The sequence below is a fragment of the Ambystoma mexicanum genome, chromosome 12, assembly GCF_040938575.1.
Source record: "Ambystoma mexicanum isolate Mex_15411 chromosome 12, UKY_AmexF1_1, whole genome shotgun sequence".
NCBI classification, from domain to species: Eukaryota; Metazoa; Chordata; class Amphibia; order Caudata; family Ambystomatidae; genus Ambystoma; species Ambystoma mexicanum.
The window spans coordinates 9103007-9128534 of NC_090936.1; the positions used below are offsets into that span (position 1 = coordinate 9103007).

General features: G+C 46.7%; 1 protein-coding gene across 2 annotated transcripts in view; it reads right to left on the reverse strand.

Annotated features, from left to right (window-relative positions):
- Window positions 1-25528, reverse strand: part of HGF (hepatocyte growth factor) — a 179762-nt gene that overhangs the window by 54712 nt on the left and 99522 nt on the right. For both annotated transcript variants that reach the window (XM_069627802.1, XM_069627801.1), the window contains exons 8-9: window positions 23783-23948; window positions 4365-4492 (exon numbers count right to left, since the gene is read on the reverse strand). In XM_069627802.1, coding sequence (XP_069483903.1) covers window positions 4365-4492; window positions 23783-23948 — 294 coding nt within the window. The remainder of the gene's footprint in view (window positions 1-4364; window positions 4493-23782; window positions 23949-25528) is intronic.

A 25528-nucleotide genomic window follows, 5' to 3' on the forward strand; every position in this document is an offset into this window, starting at 1 on the left:
GCGCCAGGGAAGGAATGCCAGCCTGTCTATTAACGGTCTATTAACGAGATATTTCACGGAGATGTATTTGGCGATAATAGATGAAGTCCACCGAGCCAGGTGCATCGGTGAGTGTGCCGTGATGTGTTCAGCGCCAAACTAAATGGGCAACCGAAACCAATGGAGCAGCCTGACTTCCCCCGCACTCTGCAATAGCCCTACCTGTGCGCAGTCATCCTCCCAAGCGACCGCTTGCTCAGCCTTTACACCAGTGCGTCCAGTGTGCCTGGGTGGCAGGCTCGAGTCCTCTTCATTCAGAGGGGTGCAGGACACCTGTGCATGACGGTGCAGTGCAGAGCAACCACAAAACCTACTCCTCGCATTCCACTCCCGGCAATCTTAGCATTCTTAACTGCCAGACTAATATGTAAGTCTTGTATACTCGTCCTTGACACTTAAGGGGTTAAGGCACTTTGAAACTGCCATGATGCTGGGTCGCCACATTATAGGAGCACATGAGCACAACAGGACTGGACATGACGAATAGGGTCAGGGACGTCATTTAGGGGTCACAACTGGGACCACTGAAGTCTCCCTTGATACCCTTCTGGTCTCCCAAAAACATTAGTTTTTTCAATTCAGGCGCCTGGGCTGTGGCCAGCAGCATGTGGCTCTCTGTTTCTGGAGTGGCTGGTTCTCAGGTAGCTATAGCGGTAAGATAGTTCAGTGGGTTGAGCGCTTGCTGCTGCAATCTGTGTGTGATCTGCAGGTTCAACTCTGGCAAGGTCAACTCCGCCTTTATTCCCGATGAGGTTGATAAATGAGTACCAATGTTAGGGTCATTTCTGTGACCGGCAGAGTCGTGCCACGGGTCTGCAGACTCCCTGCTCTGGGACGGCCCCAACGTCTTCCCTGGTCCTAAGAAGGCGAGGTCCACACAAGGAGCAAGAGTTGCTGTGGTTTCGAATACGAAACGCACAGTGGTCATATGCCTTAACTAAATTCAGGCCCATCTCGCTGCATTCTGGCTCACAGGCCAGTTTAGTACACTCATGACGCGATAACCTTCATCACTTAGTAGACTCCCTCCAAAACCTATCAAGGCCCAGGATTGGTTCCCGAGTAGTAGGTCCAGTATAGAACCCTATAGATTAATGAACAGTACTATGTCAGATGGTGTACTTGGATCATCCCCAAAAGGTATTACTTTTAAATAGTTACATTAAGGGAGCACAGTGATTGGGTTCTGGGGGTAGATGGCGAGGGTTGCCAACCAAAGTACTGATTGGTCAGGCTGCGGGCCCCCCCGAAGTCTGGTGGACTGGGAACGAAGTTTGTCCCAGACACCTGTTCCCAGTGAATTGCAACTATGTGTCTGCGTATTACATAGCGTGTGTGTGACTAATGCCATGAGAGTGTTCAATTCCCATCGTACAAGGTGTCTGAAGGTAACAATTATGTTGCTGTCCAACCGTGGGGTGGCAGCTCGTTCCCAGTCTTTGCGTCCTGGCCTATTCCCAGCTTGGTCGAGTTACTTGGTTGGAGCTCACTCTTGCAAGCCCAATTGCCTTTAATGAATGTGTATTTTACAGGGAAAATTCGTTGCTGCTGCTGATGTGACCTTGCTTCGGGATGTGGAATGTCGCATTGCAACATGGTGGCCTTGGCAGTCTGCTGTTCATTCTGCTAGCACAGCACCTTGCAGTCTGGAATTTTCTCAGAGACCATTGCTGTTTACTGTATTCCCCTAATCCTGCTCTGGCTTGGGTTATGGAGTTCTCATAGTATCCATAGGTTAGTAAAAGTTTTACGGTCGGTCAGGTCCCTTGAGTGCTCCTTTCCTTCCATAGGATTCGTTGCATGTAAGCGTCTGCACGCGTATAAACAAGCTCTTCTTGCGTTTCTGCGGCGCTATAGCGAGCCTAATGATAAAATAATACACATTATCAGCACGTTCATGTGTCACCGTCCTCTATCTCATTGAACTGTACGTGTTCTTCGTCTAGATTGGTGCATGCGTATCCAATTGCGTGGATTGCACATGTGCTTCATGTCTAACGTGGCTATGTCGTCGGCATTTCTCCAACGAACTGCAGCATGCCGGTTTTGGTTGAATGCTTTTAGTCCATTCAGTCCATGCGGTTGTCTCCAGCTCTATCCTGTGACTTTGTCCATTGTAGGCAGAGTTTGTGTTGCAGCAGATACATAGGTTTGGCCGGTAGGGTATCTTTCACGGTAGCTGTCCATGGCTGGAGCTGCAGGGATAGCAAATAAATTAATAGCATTAGCGGCCATGTTGTTGCTGGTGCTTCTTCCGGTTAGGGGGTCGTCCGGGACTGAGTTTCAGCTCAGATTTTCCTTCTTCTATATTTCTATATGAAGCACTTATGCATAAGAAAATACCCGTATTTGGCTTTGAAAAAGAGCCCCTCTAGAAGTTAAAGTTATATAAAGGAAACTAAAAGCATTAGAGCCAAAGACCTTACTAACTTGGTTTGTATATTTGCAAATCAGACGGCTGGATATTCCCTGGAAGCGGTGCTTATATCATACACTCAATATTGTGTACGATGGTGCTCTATGGACTGGATGCGCTGGCCATGGAGGACCTGCGTATGTTGGACAGTATTGAGGGATACTTTTGGAAAAGGACCCTCGATCTGCCTCAGTCTACACCTATTGAGTACATCAGGCTGGAGCTTGGCCTGGTATCCTCAATAGGACAAGCAATTATAAGGCAGGGAATGTTAGACTTGAAAACGAATAGAAACCCAAGATGTCAACTACTCGCATTGTTGCCTACGGGAAGTGGTTTGGTAAGGACAACTAAATCAAATGATTTTACTAACTCGATGGTAAAGTGTTTTGCGAATATAGCTTGGACCCTTGAATTTAACCAGGGTAATAGTCTGGTAACTATGAAGCAAGTACTAACAAGCTAAATACGACCGTGGGATTGGACCGAGAACTATGGCCACCTTACAAGTTTAGGTTCCTACGCAGATGTGGCCAGTGTAACACATGCCTACCTTAGGGCTGAAAATGACGTATTCTCTTGCCCTAGCCCCGCTGTGAGAACACCGTTACTGAAACGGAGGTTTAGCCAACTTCCTTTGTTGGTAATCCAAGGAGCTAGGTATAACATTCCGCGACAGGAACGTACCCGGCGTATTTGTAAAAGTGATGCGATGTTGGCGACAGCTAAGCATGTATTTGCTGAACCTAATCCTAAACACTCAGTAATTATGACAACGCTTGGAAGATTGTATAGATTCATAACTATGTACAAATCTGATTCCTACTGGACATATTGTTTAAGCACAGAATGTAAGGGTGGAGCGAGCGTTATTCAGGCTCTGGTAAATTCTTAAGAAGCTGACAGTAAATGGTTATTGTTGGTTATTTCTGGGTATCTGCATTACATGAGCGCCTTTATGGGAACGTTTCAGCCAGCGATGGTTCTTTATAAAATTCAATTTAAAAAAGGATTGTTTTAGTAAGCTAGTCTAGGTTGACTAACATTTTATACTATTTATGATATTAAACAATTCAATCTTAAATTTTAGATTTTGAGTTTAAGGTTCACTTTCTGGCACGCTGAGTGTTTTACTCGTTGAAGTAAGGCACACAATGAATTTCACACCAGCGGTCTGAACTGTGTTTAGTGCTATGGGTTTAAACATAACCATGAGCACGAAATGTATTCGAAATTGTCTGAATTTCACAAATTGTTTTGTTGTTTTACTGTATAACCGTTATAATTTAGATTTAGAAAAATGCACCCTTTAAATATACACATGCTTCGAGTTCCAATAAATACTAATTGTGATATATAATATTATTTCATTTGCATTCAGTATATAATGTTACAAAATAGCACTTAGTTTATTAACACATCATTATGGTTTGGCCCTGGACGTCTGCATGCATTCACAGTAATTTGGTAATATGGGCCTAGACACACTGATATTAATGATACATATGGTGATCCATTCTTGTATGAAATGTATGTCACTTTACAGTTTATTGTAACCACATTTTTCATAGTGTACTTAAGAACAATGCTATGTGATGCCACTTCCTGTTTTGTCAAGGGATGAAAGGACGTGCCCCATCACTTCCAGTGATGTCACTTCGGGGTGGGGTCAGATGACATCACTTCCTGCGATGTCAGAGGTCAAGAGTAGTGTATTGTCATTTCCGCTACCCCAGGCATTTTGGTGAAATGCCTTAGTGTAACATTCTCACCCTATTCAGGGACGTCATATTTCTAAAGCGGTCCACAGATCACCACCCAAATCCCCCCCCCCCCGCTCCCCCACCCCCCTAACCCATGGCGATGTCTTGCCGGCCCAATATGGGATCAGGAGCAGCGCCCCCATTACCTGGTTTCTTGAAAGCATCACACTTCGGGATTTGGGAGCAGTAGCCAATGCGGACATGGGGGTCGCTTGTGAAGCACCAGGGCGACTCGGCTCCGTCTGGATTACGGCAATAGTTCTCCCGCAAGTCCCTGCGCAAGCATGAACACAAACATGCATTCATTAGGTTTTGCATTTTGCACATAGGAGTATTACAATCAAAAAACAAATCGTAGTAGTGCGTCTTATTAAATATGTCCTTTTATTTGCTAGAGGTCAGTGGGTTGTGCCTTTGCCGCAGGGCTGCCTCGTTGCCAAACCTTTCCCTGGCAATGCTCAGAGCAGCCAGGGAAAGCACACTTTCTAGGTTTCATGGTGACCGTTTGTGGACAGAGGGAAACCCATGTAATTGATCGGCCTACATGCTTGGAATGGTGCATTGCCAGTGCACTTAGCTAGAACAGCCGACTGTGTGCCGCAAGGTGGCACCTCACAGAAGGAATATGGGATTGGCCCCAAGCACCAGGTGCCTTGGTGGGGGGCATAGCATATACTTGAGTGACCCTCTTAAAAAAGAGAAGTACGGTGGATAAAAACCACGCTGCCAGCACACAGACTGGCAGGGCATTGGCAAGTTGGTAGGCTTTTGCCGATGCAATTATGCCAGTAGCAAGTAGAGTGGGCAGCGCTACATGGCAGGCCAGGCGGCATAGGCCTAGTCTAGGGCAGAGGTGGGGCAAAGGGGGGTGGGTTCGGTGCACACTATTTCATGGAAAGGGGTTCCCCGAAATTTGTCTGATTCGGTTTTCTGCTGTGCAGTAGCAGTCAAGCCTCTGCACACGTGTCAATACGGCTCACTATGCCTTGCCTATACCCAATACCCAGGACATTGATTTGCCTGTGCATAGGTCTGTTAATGAGGAGCTGTAGGAGCCAAATATTGGATGGGGAACCTGGCCATAATAGTGACTATCGTCATCTTAAAGCCAAGCTTTCCCCTAACTGCACCATTGCCCGCCATATTGTGTATCGCCCACCAGGGCCAGTGTCTGAATTCCAAGAGGCCTTCATCCATTCGCTGTCCCACCGCCTGAAGAAATCTTCCAGAGCCAGTCTCCTGGGAGATCTTAACCTAGGCCTTAATAACCCTAGTGATTACCAGGCAGCCTCCATGAACAAAGCCGTGTCCGCCTTAGCCTGGCTGAACAATATCACGGAACCCACACACACCAAAGGCCGTACCCTTCATTGGGTCGCCAATTACAAATGTTCCTTTAGGGTCAAGGACATCTCCCCTATTCCTTGGTCCGACCATTACATATACAATTTGAACTTCTCACCATGAAGACCCGGCCAGATTCAGACTCCCCCCGCCAGCGCTCATGAGAAGTAGCCGTCTGCTCACCAAGGAGAAACTCGCCCCTGTGGAGGGTTTTGACCCATGTGGAATCATTAGACGGGGTAAATGTGGGGATTAAGCTGTCGCTGCCCATCATTTTACCCCAGAACAAAAATAAATCATTGGAGTGGGTAAAGATGGGGATGCGCTGTCGCCGCCCATCATTTCATCCCAGAATCCAGGAGAGCTGCGCAGTTGTGCGCACACCAAAATGGTTTGCCAAAGGAAAAAAAGTAGCGCTGGTTAGCTCAAAACAGCGCTTCAAAAACCACCCTGGTTTCCCTGAATGCAAGCTTCAAATGCCCATTTTAAACATTGCACATATGCAAAATGTTCACTGAACACCAGCAGACATTTGGCAGAAGGAAATTTTGTGTGCATACTAAATCTGGAAAGATGAAGAGCCCAAAACAATGTTTATAACAAGACAGGCTGAGCTGTGGATTTCAGCAGTTTAAGTAAATGTGGACTGAAAGACACTAAAAATCTAAATGTTTAAAAGAAATGAGTGACCTATTTCTGAGTGTCACATAGGTTGCAATTGTTTAAATGTCATAGTTTTAAACTTAGAATCAGCATTCTAGCTGCATATGTAAAATTGTTAGTTGTATTTGAATGCAGAAAACTGGGGAACAGAAATGACATGTAGCTAAAAACTGGCTTAAAGAGATTCCAATTTTGCCTGGCAACTACCCCCCATCAGGAGTGAAACTTGAGTCACAGCTGTATTCCCAGGCCTATCTGCCTTTTGCTGGCCACACTAAGGATATGCCATCTCTCTGATAATTGAATTAAGGGGAGCCTCCACAGAATACAGGAGCTCTGAACAAAGCCCTGTCCTGACTCAGGCAAATGTTTTATTGGCGGGAGTCGTAAATGGAGCTTCCTCCTGGAAGGACAGGGGAGTGGCACTGCCTGTGAGAGCAAGCTGGCTTGGCAGAACTGGAAAAGCCAGAAATTCAACCTTGTGCTGGGGGGAAACCACACCTCTTTGGGGCCAGAACATAACTCTAAAAAGATGAATAACTCATAGTACGGACTTGTGAAAATTATTTAAATGACACCATAATTCTTGTGATTTTTCTGCCCACATTTTAAGACGTGTTAGGACCCGGTGGTATGTTCAGGGGGGTTTTAGCGGAAAAGAGGATATTACTCAAAATGTGTGCATGTGAAAAATCTGACACTTCATCAATTAATGTCCATACTCCTTGCGCACATGTGTGTAAATTTGGGGTAATGTCCGATATTGCGAAACCAGTTAAAAAGTGCAAATGTCGCCATTTCTGAATGCAAGCTCCCAGGAAGAGCAGAGTTGGAACAGGGGATACCTCCTGTGATATGTGATGGGTGCATATGATTTTAAAACAATATGTATCTCTGCAAATATGTATTTGGTTCAAATCTAGATTTGTGTGCAAGTTGACAGGAGGAGTGGACTTTCTGCAGGCTGTAAAATGACATCACTCTGACACAACTTAGCTCCCCCAATCAGGGGAGAAATGAAAGCTTGGCCAATGACAAGTGGAGAGGGGTAGAGCTTAGTGATGCTGCACACACACCCATTTTCAAAACACATAAAAGCAGACAGACAGGACAGATAGGGACCTTCAATTCCATTTGCTGCAACGCACTCTGCCGGACCATACCACATCCAGAGATCTAGACTTCAAATCCATCAATCTCCAGAATCCAGAGAGGCTAGAGAGAGAGAGAGCTGACCCAGATCACTGTGAAGTGCAGAGACCAGAGTCCAGTCTAAAACCTGACCTGATCCGTGGCGAGGCCCATTTAATTCAAGAATATAGTGTGAGTACATAGTAGAACTGTGCAGAACCAATCTCTTAGTTAAAATAATATAATCCCAGCTATTTTAATCTAAGTAGAACTGCCTCCTAACTGTCACCTGTCATTTGTAAAGCTGTCACCTGTCATTTTCTAGTTGCAAGCTGCACTTGTCTTTTTGAACTTTAAAATTTCAAATCTGAAAAACGACCTTTATTTAATCGCTCATATCTCCGTGACCGTTTGTCCTAGAGACTTGCAGTAACTTTCATCTGGAAGCTGAGATCCTAGGCTGTCCTAGGACCCCAAAACGATATTGATAGTCCTTGTAGTTCCTCTGTAATCGCGCCCAGCGCACTCGGAAAAATCTGCCGCGATTTGACATTTTGCCGCGATTTGCAAGTTTCTCCACGTGTAAAAATCTGCTGCTGCTTGCCTTCCGTTAAAGAAAAAATTTTTTAACCTGCCAATCATTCCTGAATCATTGCTAGGGTGAGCCTGGACGAATATGAACTTGATACCACTCACCCTGAACCTCCTAGAGGGAATTAAAAGCATTTTAGCATATTTTTCACTTCATTGCCAGCACATATAAAAGCATTTTGGGCCTGTGTTTCCAACTTCTGTAGTGTAAGCTTGCTGGGGTGAACTGAATTACATTTGATTGCATTTCTGAGAACTGTGTGCTTTCCTTCCATTTCCTTGCATTGCATAAAAGGGGGGAGGGAATTGCCAGAGAAAAGTGATTACATTGTTTTGTTGAACGCATATTGAGTATTTTCTGTACTGCATTTTCATTCCACCTTGCATCCATTTGAAACCATAAAGTATTGTTGCTATCTTATCCATCCTATAACCACTCATCATTGATTATAAAGAAGTGTGCTAGTGCCAGATTCTCCGTTGTTAATCTTTATCATATCAGATTAAGTGCGATATCCAATTATTAATTTATTATCAAAGTGTGATATATCTATACATTGTTTAATTTTTTCAAATAAATCTTTTAAATTTGCAAAACAAACCTACTTCTTGGCTCAGTGGGGTCAGGGAGATTCTAAGAGAGGGGTGTTATATAGGGGTAGTCATCCAGAACGCATGAACTGGACATAAAGATATATCAATAAGGGTTTCCATTCAGTATCCCAGACTAGGCATTGACTTAGCTGTAGTGTTGAATTGAATCCCCTTACAAATTGGGGGCTCGTGCCGGACGTTTGGATTAGATCTATCACTTGTGCAGATTAATACAGCGTGCCAGCTGACCAGATACACATATCCGGTCGGATCACCACGCTGTGTTACGCTGTAAAGCACTCCTCAAAGGAACGCTCTAAGAAAAAGGTCTGTTTTGCAAAAATAAAATACTAATTTCTGTAAGTCAGGACAGAGACCAATCTCTAGAATGACGACCTTAGTAGACATGAAAATAGCCAGAGAGCACTTCTTACATAAGTTATTTGTGAGAGGTGAGTGGACTCACCAGGACCAGATGGTCTGGTTGCAGGCCATCACGCAACAGGTCACGGAAACAGGGTCAGATATATGGAGAGATCAGGGTCCCCTACATGTGGCCCTGAGTGAACTATACATGGCTCCTAAAGCTAAGGATGAACAAGACAAGATGGTTAGGATAGCGGCATACCTGTACCTATATATGGGAGACATGCAGGATAAATGTACTGAAAGCCAAGATCTGGCGAATAAGCGACAGATGGCGTTAGAGAAGGTCCAATCTGACCTGGTCTCTTCAGAGCAGAGGCTGCAGGGGAGCCAGGAGTCAGAAAATGAGAGTAGACAGCACATCATTAAAATAAAGAAGGATATGGACATCCTGCAACAGGAAAAGGCTGACCAGGATACCAGATTTCTGGCCTTGCAGAAGGAGTACCAAGAAGGTTTGGACTCCCTACTGCAGAGCCAGAAAAAGCTGGAGCAACAGTTAGACTTCAATAGGGCATGTGCTGAGCAGGTAGTCACCCTGCAAAGCCACCTAGATAGGGAGAAGGCAGAGAGCAATAAACTGATTTTGAAAGACCTGGATACCCAGGCAGAATTTGACCAGGAGCGCCAGAAAGCTGGTGCCTTTCAAAGGCAGAGGGACGACCTGGCGGCACAGATGCAGGCTCTTAGTCAGGAAAGGGATACCTTAGGCCAGGAAGTCTGCCACTTAAAAAGGAAATTGGAAGAAAATCACCTGGCCCACCAGGGACTGGGTGACCTCCAAAAAGAACACCAGGACTTGCTAGAGCACACCAGGAGGGTGGAGGATGCTCTGGCAAGACAGGAGCAGGCCAATAGGGACACAGCTCAGGAGGTAACCCTCTTGCAGCAAAGACTGGCCCAGTGCTCCAGGACCAATCAGGAAACGCAGAGAGAGAATGAGGCTCTCTGCCAGCACAATGATAGGCTCCAACAACAGGTAGCGATGCAGGAGAGACTGATAGAGTCTAGTAAGGCCTTAACTGAGGAACTGAAGGCGCAGGCTCTTGCATTGCAACAGGGAGCAGGGGCGGATAGAGACCAAGTTCGCTGGGAAAGGGAAACTCCTGAGCATAACCCCAGGAGCCCTAGTACCAGAGGCCTTTATTTCTCTCAGTCCCTGGACTCTGCCACCCCCATGTCCCCTGGCGCACATGAGCACAGGGCCACAGGGATGGCAGATTACTATCCAGCCAGAAGCATGGGGCTCATAGGCCAGTACCACCCAGGAATGGAGGGGCGGGCATCCGGGTATGGGCACCCAAGCACAGTGCAATTTAGTGGGGAACCCCAGGAGAGTAGGCCCATTAAGGGCATCCTGAAAACCTCTGCCCAATTAGGTCAGTGGGGGGGGTACCCATCAAATCCTGGCAGCAAGGAGGGATCTGAAGACTCCTCTGAGCGGTACAGGACACAAGAGACCAAGTCCCCACATTCTGCCAGCCATTCCCAGGCTCGCAGAATCCGGGAAAACCTGGAAGAACAGACGAGAACCTCTGGGAGCAGTGCCTCTGAGTCAGAAGATGAATGGACCAGGGTTACCCGAACCAAAAAGGCCAATAAGGCAAAAAGGGCCTTGATTAAGGACCCATTGAAGCAGATTAAGGCAATCAGGAGCGTCATCATGCCGTATCATAAGAATGCCAAGTATTCTGTTTGGGAGCACTTAGAGTTGTTTGAGCAAATGATGGAGACTTTCCATTTGAAGGACAGCCAAAGCTGTATCCAATATGTAAAGTGGACATTCTCCCCAGAGTACTCCAGTTTCTTTGCAGGGCTGGAGGACCAAAATCATTCCAGGTGGTCCACCTATAGGGCGGCCATATTAAAACATTTTTCTGTTCACAGAAATCCCCAAGAGGCTCGCAAGGCAGCCTACAACTTGCAGTGTGGGGAGGATCAGGCCCCACAAGAGTTTGTGCAAGAACTGAAACGTGCCTTTGCGCAGACCACCAGAAGGGTGCGCACGGATAGCAGAGAATTTATTAATACGTTTTTCCATGCCTTGCCCAAATACATAATGACCCAGCTCGTGAGGGATTTTCACGAGAAAAGATCTTTAGACTGGGTCATTGAACAGGCGACCCGGATCTATGAGGTGCAGAAGCCAATAGAAAATAAAAATAATGCGCCCAAAAACCCCAAAACCAACAGCACCCCTGCTGCTGCCAAGGTGGCAGAGGTAAAGGTCACCCCCGTTTTGGATTTGGAGATAGGGGGGCCTAAAAACCTACCTGCACCTAATAATGCTAGGCCCAGAAGGTCCTCGGGCCAGGCACAGACAGGGAGCCAGGGAGGCAGCCCCACAAATGGGGTCCCTCGCTCTCCTGATATGTAAGCCCCGTTACAAGGGAAACAGACCCATCCTGGGTTATGTGTGGACTCCTCCAGCCCAAGGGGGGGGATCCAGCCAAGCACCTAACCCAGGGAACTTCCCTCCTAACTTCCCACCGGAGGGCAGAAATTCTCCAAATCCTGGGCAGAACTTTTTCCCCAGGTATCCACCCAATTTCCAGCCCCAAAATCCTCCACCCTTCTTTCCCCAATTCCCTGAGCCCAGACAACCGAATCCGGGAGAGGGGAGGCCAAGGGTGGAGGGGTATCCAAATCTTCCTAACCAGGGGTACTACCAAAGAAGGGATAGCTACCCTTCCCAGGATCAGCCCAGGGGAGAAAACAGGGCCCCGTATCAGCCTGAGCGGGTTTCCCAATTAGAGCGCCAGGTCCAAAATATGGCACGGGATCTGGGTGAAATACTGAGGGTGCAGCAGAACCCTCAGATGGGCATGCCGGCACAGAATGCCCCAAACTCTGGACCTGGTACTCCAGAACAATGACGGGGGCAGCACCCCGATAACTCACCGGTTCCCAGGGAGGAGGCACAAGGGGAAGGGGGGTGTAAAGCCTTGGAGGAAGCTTCCTTCCTCGCTTGTAAACAGCCCCTGGAAACCCAGGAACCGGAAACAAAATCTCCTGCCCCTGAAAGTCTGCCTCCTAAGGAGCAGAGGGGTGGTAGGAGAAACAAAAGACCCAAACAGACTCAGTTTGAGGAGGAGGTACAGATCTTCCAATTTGAGGGAGAGGGATCCTCAGTGGATCCTGGGAAAAGGATCTTCTCCTTCAGAGAGGGGGGAACTCCTCCCAAAGAAAAATGGGTCCCTAGGGATGCACATCCAGACTGGGGAGATGGGGAGACTGAGCTACCGCCGCCCACCATCTCATCCCAGAACCAACAGCAAGGAAATCCCCTGGTTCAAACCCATCCTGGTGACTGCCTCCAAAAAGGGGGGGGCGGCCCAGAACCGGAGCCAGGGGAACCCACAATGGCTCTGATCTCCAGTTGCCAACTTTTTCTTTCAGATTCCCAAGGCTCTCCACAGAATTCTGCCCAAATCTCTTCGCTAGCGATGTCCAAAACCAGAAAGTTAGCCCACCAGTTATCCAAAAATGTGCATTATCTGTGCCCCCTTGAGGAGAAGGAGGGAAGATACTATGCCCCGGTACAAGTAGAGGGGCAGGGTACAATTTTGGCACTGGTGGACACTGGATCTCAAGCCACCCTTCTGTCCAGAAGGGCCTTTGATGAACTGAATGCAGGAAGGGGAGGGAATTACCAAATTCCTCTCACCCCTCTTCCTGGACAACTGCAGAACTTTGACGGGAAGGAAATTCCCGTTGAGGGGACTGCAGACTTGGACATTAAGATCGGGCGACACAAGGTGAAACACCCGGTCATAGTAGTGACTCCAGAGGGCACCCCTTGTTTACTGGGGAATGACCTCCTGAGAAGGTTGTCACCCCTAATAGATTGTGTAAACAAGGTCCTCTGGACCCAGACTAGCCGACCAATAAAATTAAAACAGAGTGTCAACCATGTTAGTTTAAACGGCACCTGCCACATGGTTGAACAAAAACCTGACCAAGTAGAATTTCACTTCCAGAATAGCCAAATTCCAGACGTGACAGTAATAGCAGTAGGACAACAGACTGGTGATGGAGGGTCCTCTCTATTTCTGAAAATCAACCTTCCTTCCAGTCTAAAGTGGTACTCCACGCTGGAAGGAAACACTCTGAGATTCTTTACTAATCCACAATCAGAAACTCCCACTCCTATAGTCCAGAAAGATGTGAAATCAGCTCAGAGCCTGGCTGATATTCAGCAAATTGGAGAGCAGTTGTTCATCCCTGTCCAATTAAATGATGGGAAGGACTCTGTTCTCGCTCGAGTGTGTGTGAACAACGGTAAGAGCTTCATCAGCGAAGCCATGTTTCGCCAACTCCCAAAAGATCCATCCATTCCCACATTCAAACTGATAGATAAATGGGAAATGGACCTGGAAGCACCTAATTCCAAACAGCTCCTGCCAAGCAGGTGTATGCTCAAAATCTCCATTGGCAACAAGAGCATAGTCCATAATTGTTGGGTCCTGCGAGACGTCCCTGCCGCCTTTTACTTAGGCAGTGACATTCTCAATCGCTTTGCCATTAGTTTGGACCTAATAAACTTCAAAGCTTGGTCCCGATTAGCGGATAATCCCATGGGCTTTGATGATCCAGAAAAAGCATTTAGGTCAGCTCAATTGCTACCTTATGCAGTTGAAATTCAGGTTAAAGAGGAAGTCACCATCCCAGAAAGGACCAGACAATTCTCCCTGGAAGTGAAAGTTAAAAGGGGACAAGAGTTGAAAAACCCTGATGCTTACATACATCTAAATGCTTCTCTCCAACAGCAAGGGTTGGGGGTAAACCCAACTCCATTAGTCAACATAGAACATGACACCATTCCAATAGAGGTGGATAACAGCGACTTAAAGAGTATTACTCTAGCCGCAGGCACCATTATTGGAATGGCGGTTGATGACCGACATTTTTCCATAGACTAAGGTAATGAACTGTTAGGGCCAATCCCCAAGGACTGCTTTGACAGTGACAGTGATGACAATACAACACCAGACAGGATTTTTACCCGGCATGGGGGGAACTTCCTGGTGTACACTTCTTGCCCTTATGGTAAGGAAGATGTGACTTGTGACTTCAGGAGGGATGAGGTGATTTTCCAGGTCCATGAGGGCTGCCTTTCCCACCTGAAGCCCCCAGTCCAAATCAGCACTCTGACCAGGGACTTCTCCACCCAGCTGGAGTAGGCCGCAGAAATAGCCAAACCAGAAGTCTTTCCAGGCTTCAGGCAGATGGTGGAAGAGAGAGTCAACCTAGCTGATGCCTGTGTGACTCTGGAACAAAAGCAAAAGTTGAAACAAGTTTTCTTGGATTTCCAAGATCTCTTTGCGGTAGACTCATATGACTGCGGTCGCACCGACATCCACACAACAACAATCCCCACGGACCCTGGCATGACTCCAGTGTTTGTGAAGCAATATCGCTTGCCTCTCGCATCAATGGAGTCCCTTACTGAAATAATTAAGAACCTTGAGTCCAGGGGAATAATCCGTCCAGTCCACAGCACCTTCAATAATCCGGTGCTGGGAATATTGAAGCCAAACGGCCAGTGGAGACTCTGCGCTGACCTTAGGGAGCTCAACAAACGGGTCCATACTTCCCGATGGCCTCTTCCCTACATTGACCAAGGGCTGGCCCAGATTCAGGGGTCACAGGTATTCACTGCAATAGACCTGACCAATGGATACTGGACCGTGCCGGTCAGTAGGGAGGACCAATACAAGCTGGCTTTTACCTTTGGGGGCCAGCAGTATACATGGACCCGGACTCCCTTCGGATACCTCAACTCCGGCAATGAATTTAACATTTTCCTACATAAGGCCATGCCCGACCTGGGTGCGAGGGGTAACCTGGCTTATGTAGATGATGTCCTCATCAAAAGTTCATCTGTGGAGGAACACATAGCGGAGATCCGTTATGTTCTGACCCAGTTGAGGGCCGCCGGAGCAAAACTTTCCTTTCAGAAAGCACAGTGGTGTAGAACCCGTGTTAATTTCTTGGGGCATGAGATTACTCCTCAGGGTCTCTGTCCCAGGGAAAAGAAAGTGGAAGCACTTCAGAAACTGAAAGACCCCACAACTCTGCGGGAACTAAGGAGCCTCCTTGGACTGACTAATTACAGCAGAAAGTTCATTGAGGGCTACGCAGAGATCACCAGACCCCTGATTCATCTCCTGAAGGGGGGGGTCAAGTGGGAATGGGGTCCAGAACAAGCCGAGGCAGTAAGACAACTCAAAAGAAGCCTCTCACAAGCGCCCTGCCTAGCTTACCCCGTCAGAAACAAGGAGTTCTTCCTGGAGACGGGGTTCTCTAATACGTGCTTGACGGCAGTATTATACCAAAAGCATGGCAAGGTCAATAAAGTAATCTCCTATGCGAGCAAAACTTTATCCTCTGTGGAGGAAAAATTCAACGACTGTGAGAAGGCACTCCTGGCAACGGTGTGGGCATTGAAGAATTACTGCCCGTTTATCCATGGGGAACACATCATAGTGGAGACACCACACCAGCCTCTGCAATATCTCCAAAGTGACAGAATCCGGGCCGGAAATGTGAGTAATTCCCGAATTACTTCCTGGATTCTGTCAATGCAAGGCTTTCCTGTGGAGGTCAGATATGGCCAAAACAAGAAGAGTCCCCTCGCGCAAGGTCTGGCTGACTTGCATGATTGTGCCAGAGAAAACTGTCTCGAGGACGAAAGTCTAAAAATAAAGGACAACATGGAGGCATACCTTAATTCCCCACACAAAGTCTTTGAAGAAGACAAGTGTGAGGGAATGCCCACTGTCTATGTGGATGGATGCTCTTACCATGTTGACAACAACGGGGAGAAAGAACTGGTGGCTGGCGTAGGGAATGCATGGGTGAATGAGTCCCCAGAACCCTCCGCTGGATACAAAATTGGTCCCCGAAGTAGTCAGGTGGCAGAATTGATGGCTGTGCATCAGGCCATCCTCACTGCTGTCCAGCATCAACTCCACGAACTGGTCATAATCACAGATTCGGATTATGTACGGAACGGGTTCGTGGAGCACCTGGTTAATTGGAAAACCAGAGGCATGTTATGTGCTAATAACAAACCCTTGAAACATGGGAAGTTGATCCAAAACATTGACGATCTGGTCACCTCGAATGAGATGACCATCTATTGGAAAAAGATCAAGGGTCATTCCAAAGTAGAGGGACCAGACAAAACTGGAAACGACTTAGCTGATCAGCTGGCCAAAACCGGGGCCATCCAAGGGGATCTAATTGAGATTGAGTCCCTGTTGGGGGAAATCCAGGTCACTGCTATCACTAGGTCCCAGACAAATGCTCACAACGACCTTTCAATTGCACAATGGAGCAAGGAGACCCCTGATGCTGATTTGATTACCGCTCAGAAGGGGGATCCAATAATTGGTAAATTTTACCAGCACCTTGAGGACCCTGAGAACTTTCCCCTGACGGATACCGATTACACTGGGAAAGAGGACCTAAGAGTGTTGATGAAATGTCCAAAAATGTTCCGGATCCAAGACGGTTTGTTGGTAAGGAAATCCAAAGCTGGCCATGACCAGTGGGTGGTTCGTACCTCATTCCGAAGCCTGATGTTAAGTCACACCCATGATGCGGCCACCGCCGGTCATAGGGGGTTTCACACAACACTGGAAATCTTAAGAGAGGTTGCATACTGGCCACACATGGGGCAGGACCTCAACCAATATTTGAAGGGGTGTCTTGTGTGTGCACAATTTCAGCCATCATCCCTCACGCACCGTGCGCCTCTCCAAAAGAGGGGGATGACACTGCCATGGTCAGATTTACAAATCGACTTTGTAGGCCCCGTGATTCGCTCTGCTAGGGGGAATAAGTACATGTTGACTGTGACATGCTTGTTTACCAAGTGGGTGGAATGTCTCCCAGCCCCAAATTGCAAGGCAGAAACTGCAGCTGCCCTGATGATTAACCACATCTTTTCCCGTTTCGGTCTACCTCAAAGGATTGAGTCAGACAGGGGTAGCCACTTCACCAGTTAAGTAATGACAAAGATGTGGGAGATACTGGGGGTCAAAAGGAAGTTGCATATTGCTTACAGGCCAGCTTCTTCTGGGGCAGTAGAGAGATATAACCGAACCATTGTGAGCATATTAAAGAAGTTTGTGGCAGATTCTGGGCCAAGTTGGGATATCCGATTACCTCTGGTCCTAATGGCCATCAGATCTACCCCTTCATCTGCAACCAAAATGTCACCATTTGAGTTGATGACTGGACGCTAGATGGTGCTTCCGCAGCATTTGCTCTACAGGACCCAAGAGCAGACACTGATAAATGCCTCTACAACTCATGAGTATGTGGAGAATTTAAGGAAACACCTTCAACATGCTTTTGCTTATGCTCAGCGGAATCTAGAAAGATCGGCTGATGGTATGAAGACCCATTATGACCTGAAAACTTCCAGGAAGGAATATCAGGTGGGAGACCGGGTCTATCTATACAACTTCCAAAGGAACCAGGCCAAGCAGCGCAAATTTTTGCCTACATGGAAGGGACCCTTTGAGATCATCGACAAGATCTCCCCTGTGGCCTAAAAAATCCACATCCCCAAAGGTCCTTTGGCAGCGGGGGAAGACAAGTGGGTCCACATAAACCAGTTGAAATGTTGCCATCCCAGGCACACTCTGCAACAACTGGAGGAATCCTCTGGAATCCTAGCGGGTACTGTCTCAGATTAATTCAGTTCCAACCATAAAACATACCACATCTAGTCTCTAAAATATTGTGATTTGCATGAAACTGTCTCTTAGTTATACTGTTTTTTTTTCAAAATAAGAATGTAATGTTTCGTTATGATGAAATTTATATGCCACCCCACTATATCAATGGTGGGGAAGAAATGTCCATGAATAGGTATTGCCGCTCTTCCTTTGTCGTCCTAGGAGAAAGAAAACCGGGAGACGTGCCAAGGAGGACGATCCGGAGACCGGGAGCAGAGACGCCACGGGCCCAGGGTACCGCCCAATATTCCCATCAGGACCGGCGAGGAGAACCGATCGATCCGACCGGATGGAGAGGAAGATGCTGAACTGTGCCATCTACAGAATTGGAAGAAGATAATGTGGACATACCAGCGCCAGGGTTCAAAACCTCCCTTGCAACCGACTTCCCCTCGACTCAAGTCAAAGCGCAGTCGGGCGGGGGGGTTTGTGGAGGGTTTTGACCCATGTGGAATCATTAGACGGGGTAAATGTGGGGATTAAGCTGTCGCTGCCCATCATTTTACCCCAGAACAAAAATAAATCATTGGAGTGGGTAAAGATGGGGATACGCTGTCGCCGCCCATCATTTCATCCCAGAATCCAGGAGAGCTGCGCAGTTGTGCGCACACCAAAATGGGTTGCCAAAGGAAAAACAGTAGCGCCGGTTAGCTCAAAACAGCGCTTCAAAAACCACCCTGGTTTCCCTGAATGCAAGCTTCAAATGCCCATTTTAAACATTGCACATATGCAAAATGTTCACTGAACACCAGCAGACATTTGGCAGAAGGAAATTTTGTGTGCATACTAAATCTGGGAAGATGAAGAGCCCAAAACAATGTTTATAACAAGACAGGCTGAGCTGTGGATTTCAGCAGTTTAAGTAAATGTGGACTGAAAGACACTAAAAATCTAAATGTTTAAAAGAAATGAGTGACCTATTTCTGAGTGTCACATAGGTTGCAATTGTTTAAATGTCATAGTTTTAAACTTAGAATCAGCATTCTAGCTGCATATGTAAAATTGTTAGTTGTATTTGAATGCAGAAAACTGGGGAACAGAAATGACATGTAGCTAAAAACTGGCTTAAAGAGATTCCAATTTTGCCTGGCAACTACCCCCCATCAGGAGTGAAACTTGAGTCACAGCTGTATTCCCAGGCCTATCTGCCTTTTGCTGGCCACACTAAGGATATGCCATCTCTCTGATAATTGAATTAAGGGGAGCCTCCACAGAATACAGGAGCTCTGAACAAAGCCCTGTCCTGACTCAGGCAAATGTTTTATTGGCGGGAGTCGTAAATGGAGCTTCCTCCTGGAAGGACAGGGGAGTGGCACTGCCTGTGAGAGCAAGCTGGCTTGGCAGAACTGGAAAAGCCAGAAATTCAACCTTGTGCTGGGGGGAAACCACACCTCTTTGGGGCCAGAACATAACTCTAAAAAGATGAATAACTCATAGTACGGACTTGTGAAAATTATTTAAATGACACCATAATTCTTGTGATTTTTCTGCCCACATTTTAAGACGTGTTAGGACCCGGTGGTATGTTCAGGGGGGTTTTAGCGGAAAAGAGGATATTACTCAAAATGTGTGCATGTGAAAAATCTGACACTTCATCAATTAATGTCCATACTCCTTGCGCACATGTGTGTAAATTTGGGGTAATGTCCGATATTGCGAAACCAGTTAAAAAGTGCAAATGTCGCCATTTCTGAATGCAAGCTCCCAGGAAGAGCAGAGTTGGAACAGGGGATACCTCCTGTGATATGTGATGGGTGCATATGATTTTAAAACAATATGTATCTCTGCAAATATGTATTTGGTTCAAATCTAGATTTGTGTGCAAGTTGACAGGAGGAGTGGACTTTCTGCAGGCTGTAAAATGACATCACTCTGACACAACTTAGCTCCCCCAATCAGGGGAGAAATGAAAGCTTGGCCAATGATAAGTGGAGAGGGGTAGAGCTTAGTGATGCTGCACTCACACCCATTTTCAAAACACATAAAAGCAGACAGACAGGACAGATAGGGACCTTCAATTCCATTTGCTGCAACGCACTCTGCCGGACCATACCACATCCAGAGATCCAGACTTCAAATCCATCAATCTCCAGAATCCAGAGAGGCTAGAGAGAGAGAGAGCTGACCCAGATCACTGTGAAGTGCAGAGACCAGAGTCCAGTCTAAAACCTGACCAGATCCGTGGCGAGGCCCATTTAATTCAAGAATATAGTGTGAGTACATAGTAGAACTGTGCAGAACCAATCTCTTAGTTAAAATAATATAATCCCAGCTATTTTAATCTAAGTAGAACTGCCTCCTAACTGTCACCTGTCATTTGTAAAGCTGTCACCTGTCATTTTCTAGTTGCAAGCTGCACTTGTCTTTTTGAACTTTAAAATTTCAAATCTGAAAAACGACCTTTATTTAATCGCTCATATCTCCGTGACCGTTTGTCCTAGAGACTTGCAGTAACTTTCATCTGGAAGCTGAGATCCTAGGCTGTCCTAGGACCCCAAAACGATATTGATAGTCCTTGTAGTTCCTCTGTAATCGCGCCCGGCGCACTCGGAAAAATCTGCCGCGATTTGACATTTTGCCGCGATTTGCAAGTTTCTCCACGTGTAAAAATCTGCTGCTGCTTGCCTTCCGTTAAAGAAAAAATTTGTTTAACCTGCCAATCATTCCTGAATCATTGCTAGGGTGAGCCTGGACTAATATTAACTTGATACCACTCACCCTGAACCTCCTAGAGGGAATTAAAAGCATTTTAGCATATTTTTCACTTCATTGCCAGCACATATAAAAGCCTTTTGGGCCTGTGTTTCCAACTTCTGTAGTGTAAGCTTGCTGGGGTGAACTGAATTACATTTGATTGCATTTCTGAGAACTGTGTGCTTTCCTTCCATTTCCTTGCATTGCATAAAAGGGGGGAGGGAATTGCCAGAGAAAAGTGATTACATTGTTTTGTTGAAATCATATTGAGTATTTTCTGTACTGCATTTTCATTCCACCTTGCATCCATTTGAAACCATAAAGTATTGTTGCTATCTTATCCATCCTATAACCACTCATCATTGATTATAAAGAAGTGTGCTAGTGCCAGATTCTCCGTTGTTAATCTTTATCATATCAGATTAAGTGTGATATCCAATTAATAATTTATTATCAAAGTGTGATATATCTATACATTGTTTAATTTTTTCAAATAAATCTTTTAAATTTGCAAAACAAACCTACTTCTTGGCTCAGTGGGGTCAGGGAGATTCTAAGAGAGGGGTGTTATATAGGGGTAGTCATCCAGAACGCATGAACTGGACATAAAGATATATCAATAAGGGTTTCCATTCAGTATCCCAGACTAGGCATTGACTTAGCTGTAGTGTTGAATTGGATCCTCTTACACCCCTTACCTCCAAGTGCCTGCCCTTCAGGCCCCTTTTTCTAATGACCCAGAAATCCTCGCTAACGCATTCAAAACCGTCATCACGCAAGCAATGGACACCATCGCCCCACTCACCAAGCGCTCCAAGCACTTCAACGCTTGGTTCACCCAAGAGCTCCTTGACCTTCGCGCCAGGAAAATGACTCCTTAAGTCTATCAAACTCTCCTTCTGCAAAGGGGATGCTTGCCCAGCTCAATTTATTAAAGATTGTGCCCTTACCCTTGTCCTGTTCCTTACAGCATTCATTAATGCTTTCTTCCAGTCCGGCCATGTCCCCACTGGTCTCAAGGAAGCATGGGTATGCCCCCTCCTCAAGAAACCATCACTTGACCCCACTGTCCCGGGGACCTACAGACCCTTCACTACGGTCCTGTTCCGACTAAAAATGTTTGACACAGCAGCCTATCTGCAGGTCCAGAAATTCCCTGAGGCAAACAACTTGCTCAGCCTCCGGCAGTCGGGATTCCGTCCAGGGCACGGTACCGAAACAGCACTCCTAGACTTAAAAAAATCAAATGGACAACTTCAGAGATGCTGGCAAACCCGCTCTCCTCCTGCTCCTTGATTTACCTGCAGTATTTGACCTGGTGGGTCATAATACATATTGCCACATCTTTCCTCCGCTGCTAACTTCTCCACCAATGCAATTGCTTGGATCACCTCGTTCCTCCAAGGAAGGGTTATGAAAGTCTTTTCAGACTCAGCCTGTGTACATCCAGGTAACATTAAATGTTGAGTCCCTCAGGGCTCATGCATATCTCCTACCATCTATAATCTGTTTACAAGGCCAATGTTCCATATTCTGGATGCCTTGGGCATCGCATTCACTAATTATACTGATGACACACAGGTCATTATCCCACTAATCGATGACTGTGAGGACGACATTGTTACCCTTAAGTCCATATACTCCACAATCCAAACCTGGATTGCAGAACACTGGTTATGCCTGAATAGTGAAAAACCTGAGCTTCTGCTAGTTGGCTCTCCTGCTACCCTTAGGAAAATTGATAAACAATACAGCTCCTTCACGATTGACAACATTCCAATCCCTGTATTACAAGCTGTTAAGGTAGACCCCCAGGATCTTGACTCTGACCTCTCTATGGACAGGCAGGTCAACACCATTGCATCGACCTCAGCCTACCACTCAAACTGCTCAATGTAGCCAGACCCTTCCTTTCAGCACATAACTGTCTCATGATTGCAAGAGCAATAATTGGATTTCGGCTAGATTACTGCAATGCTCTCTTTGTAGGAACATCCATAATAAACATTACCAAACTTCAAACTGTCCAGAATAATGCCCTGAGGGCTGCCCCCGGTATCTCCAAGAGAGTACATATCTCTGAAGCAGTTAGCAGGTGCGTTAGCTCCCCATTAAAGAAAGGATAGTCTTTAAAACCCTCGTATTGACACACAAATGCGTCCAGAACTTGGCACCTTTATACCTTGCTCAAAGAATTGTCAAGCCCACTCCAGCCAGACCCACAAGATCTGCCTACACGAACAGCATCTCCATTCCCAAAGCACAGAGAACGCAGGCTGGTGGGTCCAGCTTCCCAGTCCTGGCAGCGATGCACTGGAATTCACTACCACCTCACATGAGGAGTATAGAGTCGCACTTAGCCTATTTTTTAGTGCTTTCCTGAAGGTTGTTTATCTAAACAAGTTCTCAGGCACCATCACTCTAGAGAGACAGAACATTCCCCCTTGCTATCATGTAACTCATAATGTACTGTTTCTGGTATGTTAAGAGCACATGCAATATTATCTACCTAGGACTGATTTGCCTGCAAGCTCACTGTAACCATGAGCAAATAACCTGAGTGTAACTATGACGATTTCATGCAACAGCGCCTCGGTGCCCTCCAGGAGAGGGAGATGAGCACCCATTGAGTGCTGCAGACCAAGGGCACCCCAGGCAAGAGGCCAATGCCCACGAACTGGCGGTCCTATGCTTTGTGTCCACGCACGTGAAGCATTCAGAGTCCAATCGGGATCAATCCAACTTCCAGGGAGAGGATTCCAGAATCCCTGAAGTGGACCACAGCAAATCATCAAGGGGGAGGGGGATTATTCATCAATTATATGACGGCCTTAGGTTATCAACAGGTGCCGCCGAGTGCACCGAATAATACCCTGCGGAAATGTATTTGCCCTTGGAAACAATCAGTCAAACATGCAAAATTAGAAAATGGGCGGCACAAATGTCAGCAAGCCTATGAGGCGGCCATTCATCTCCACAATGGCCCTAGTTAACTGCTTCCTTCTGCCGCGCGGTCCATGGACCAGCAAGGTCATTAGAAGCATAGATGGCAAGTTGGCTTGGTGCGCCACCGTCACATCATTGCACCCAGAGGCGTTGCGGGGGGCAGAGGGGGCTAGAGCCCCCAGGTCTTTTGGTTGTAGCCCCGGATAGAAGCTCAGGTGCTACAACCAAAAGGCTTGCTAGCCCCCGTCCCAACATTACCGTAGCCCAGATCTTTTCCAGACCTAGCAACACCCCTGATTCCACCTCATGTCTGTGTGGTCTTCCTTGAATAAAGGGCATTTCCTCCTAATAATGGACCGCTTTCTTCACTTCCTTCCTCCCTACTCGCATTTCAGCATCTTGTTGTGGCAGCATGGACTCACTTGCATTTGTAGTTGTCTGGTGCAAAGCTGTGCGTGTGTGGATTCTGCGAGTCCCATCTCTGGCACGGAATCCCGTTGTAGATGGTGCTCACGGTGCCCCGGTAGCCCTCGCCTTGTCCCTTGACGCAGTCGCTGGTTACTTCGGTGTCGTTCACAATACTCTGGGCTGGGAAGAGAAGTACACATGTTACAGGCTTGCACCACATTTCCTTTGATCTTTCAGGCTATTGCATGTGCAGCAGGTGCAAGAAAACCTTCATGGAGTTTGTAAGGGGACACATTCTGAGGAATGAATAATAATAATAATGTGGTTAATACCACATTCGCTCTGTTGACCGAAGCACCACCATACTACAGAAAAATGACTGTCCTTGCTAATTGACCACATTCGTGGGATCACCACTCTGCTGGGAACCACTGCCGGCGGTATCACAGATGGTGCTTACCACTCATAGTAATGGCCCCATCAAGGAATGGTATTTGGCAGTAAACCATATCCATCCAGTGAGGCCAGATTTTGGGGCTAGCATTGACCTGCTAAACTGTGCTGCGTAGACACCAGTTTGCAGCCAATAGTATTTTAATAACTGCCCAAAGCCCATGGCCCGTTTGGCTTTTTCCACTATGTGCATTTCAGGGGTAATGCAGGTCTGCTGGCTCGTTTTTTAAAGCTGGTGGTAATTAACCTAGCAACATTTACCACCAGCCATAAAACATAACAGCGTGATTTTGCTGGTAGGTGGTATTTACCCACTGTAATTGGCTTTAAGGCTGGTGGTAATTCATAGTTGCTGTGACAAATCTAATTCCAGGGTACCAGTGGTCATGGGGTGAATAATGGTTTATAAACTGATAATCACCCCACACCTCTAGAACAGTAGAAGGGATCCAAACGGATTGCATAAAACAAGCATATATTTAATAGCATAAACCTCCTTGTACAATTTTGGGAACGTGGACGGAACGTTAGGCTTATCTCCGCTAAAAGTCATGGGTCATAATTGTATTTTCACGGTGTTGCAAATTACTAATGCTACAACGATAAAAGGAGTGTTCAGTCAAGGTGGTATCAAATAGCTACATTGTTATCAGATTATTATTATCACAACACTACAAAATACAAACCACCCTGTAAAGGAATGCAGAGGAGAGACAGTTTCAAAGAAGGAAAAGGGATGCACTCTGGATACTGACAGGAGGGTAGGTGCTATGCTTAATAAGCTCAATCGTTTTTAAAGGTTCTTGGGCTTCAGCAAAAAGCGAGAAAGGGTCTTAAAATGTCTCTACGGGCCTTCTGGGAAAGACCAGGGGAACACAACAATGTGTCTCTTGCTGTAGTTGTTCTCGGTGCTCAACAGACTCGAGTTGGCTTCAGGGCCCTTTTCAGGCATTTGTGACAGATTACGAGATGGGAGTCAGCAGCGGTTATCAGGCGGCAAGACGGTTTGGCGAGTGAAGTTTGGTGAAGGGCTGCAGTTTGGCCTTAACAGCGACTTGGGGTCATAAATCGGCACCTCAGTGCTGATCAGTGGTTCTGAAGCACTGTTCGAAACGTCTGAGATTCGTTCAGTGACTGAGCTTGATGGTGGTCAGCTCTGCAGGTAGTTACGGATCGAGGAACTCAACTGGCTCGAGAATGTCCATTACACAGGCAGCGCCAGCTGCATGTCGTTGAACTTCTCCCCGCCACTTCAATGGGCTTGCGTTGTGCTTTAAGGCAGACGCCCTAGAGCTACGGAGTGTGTA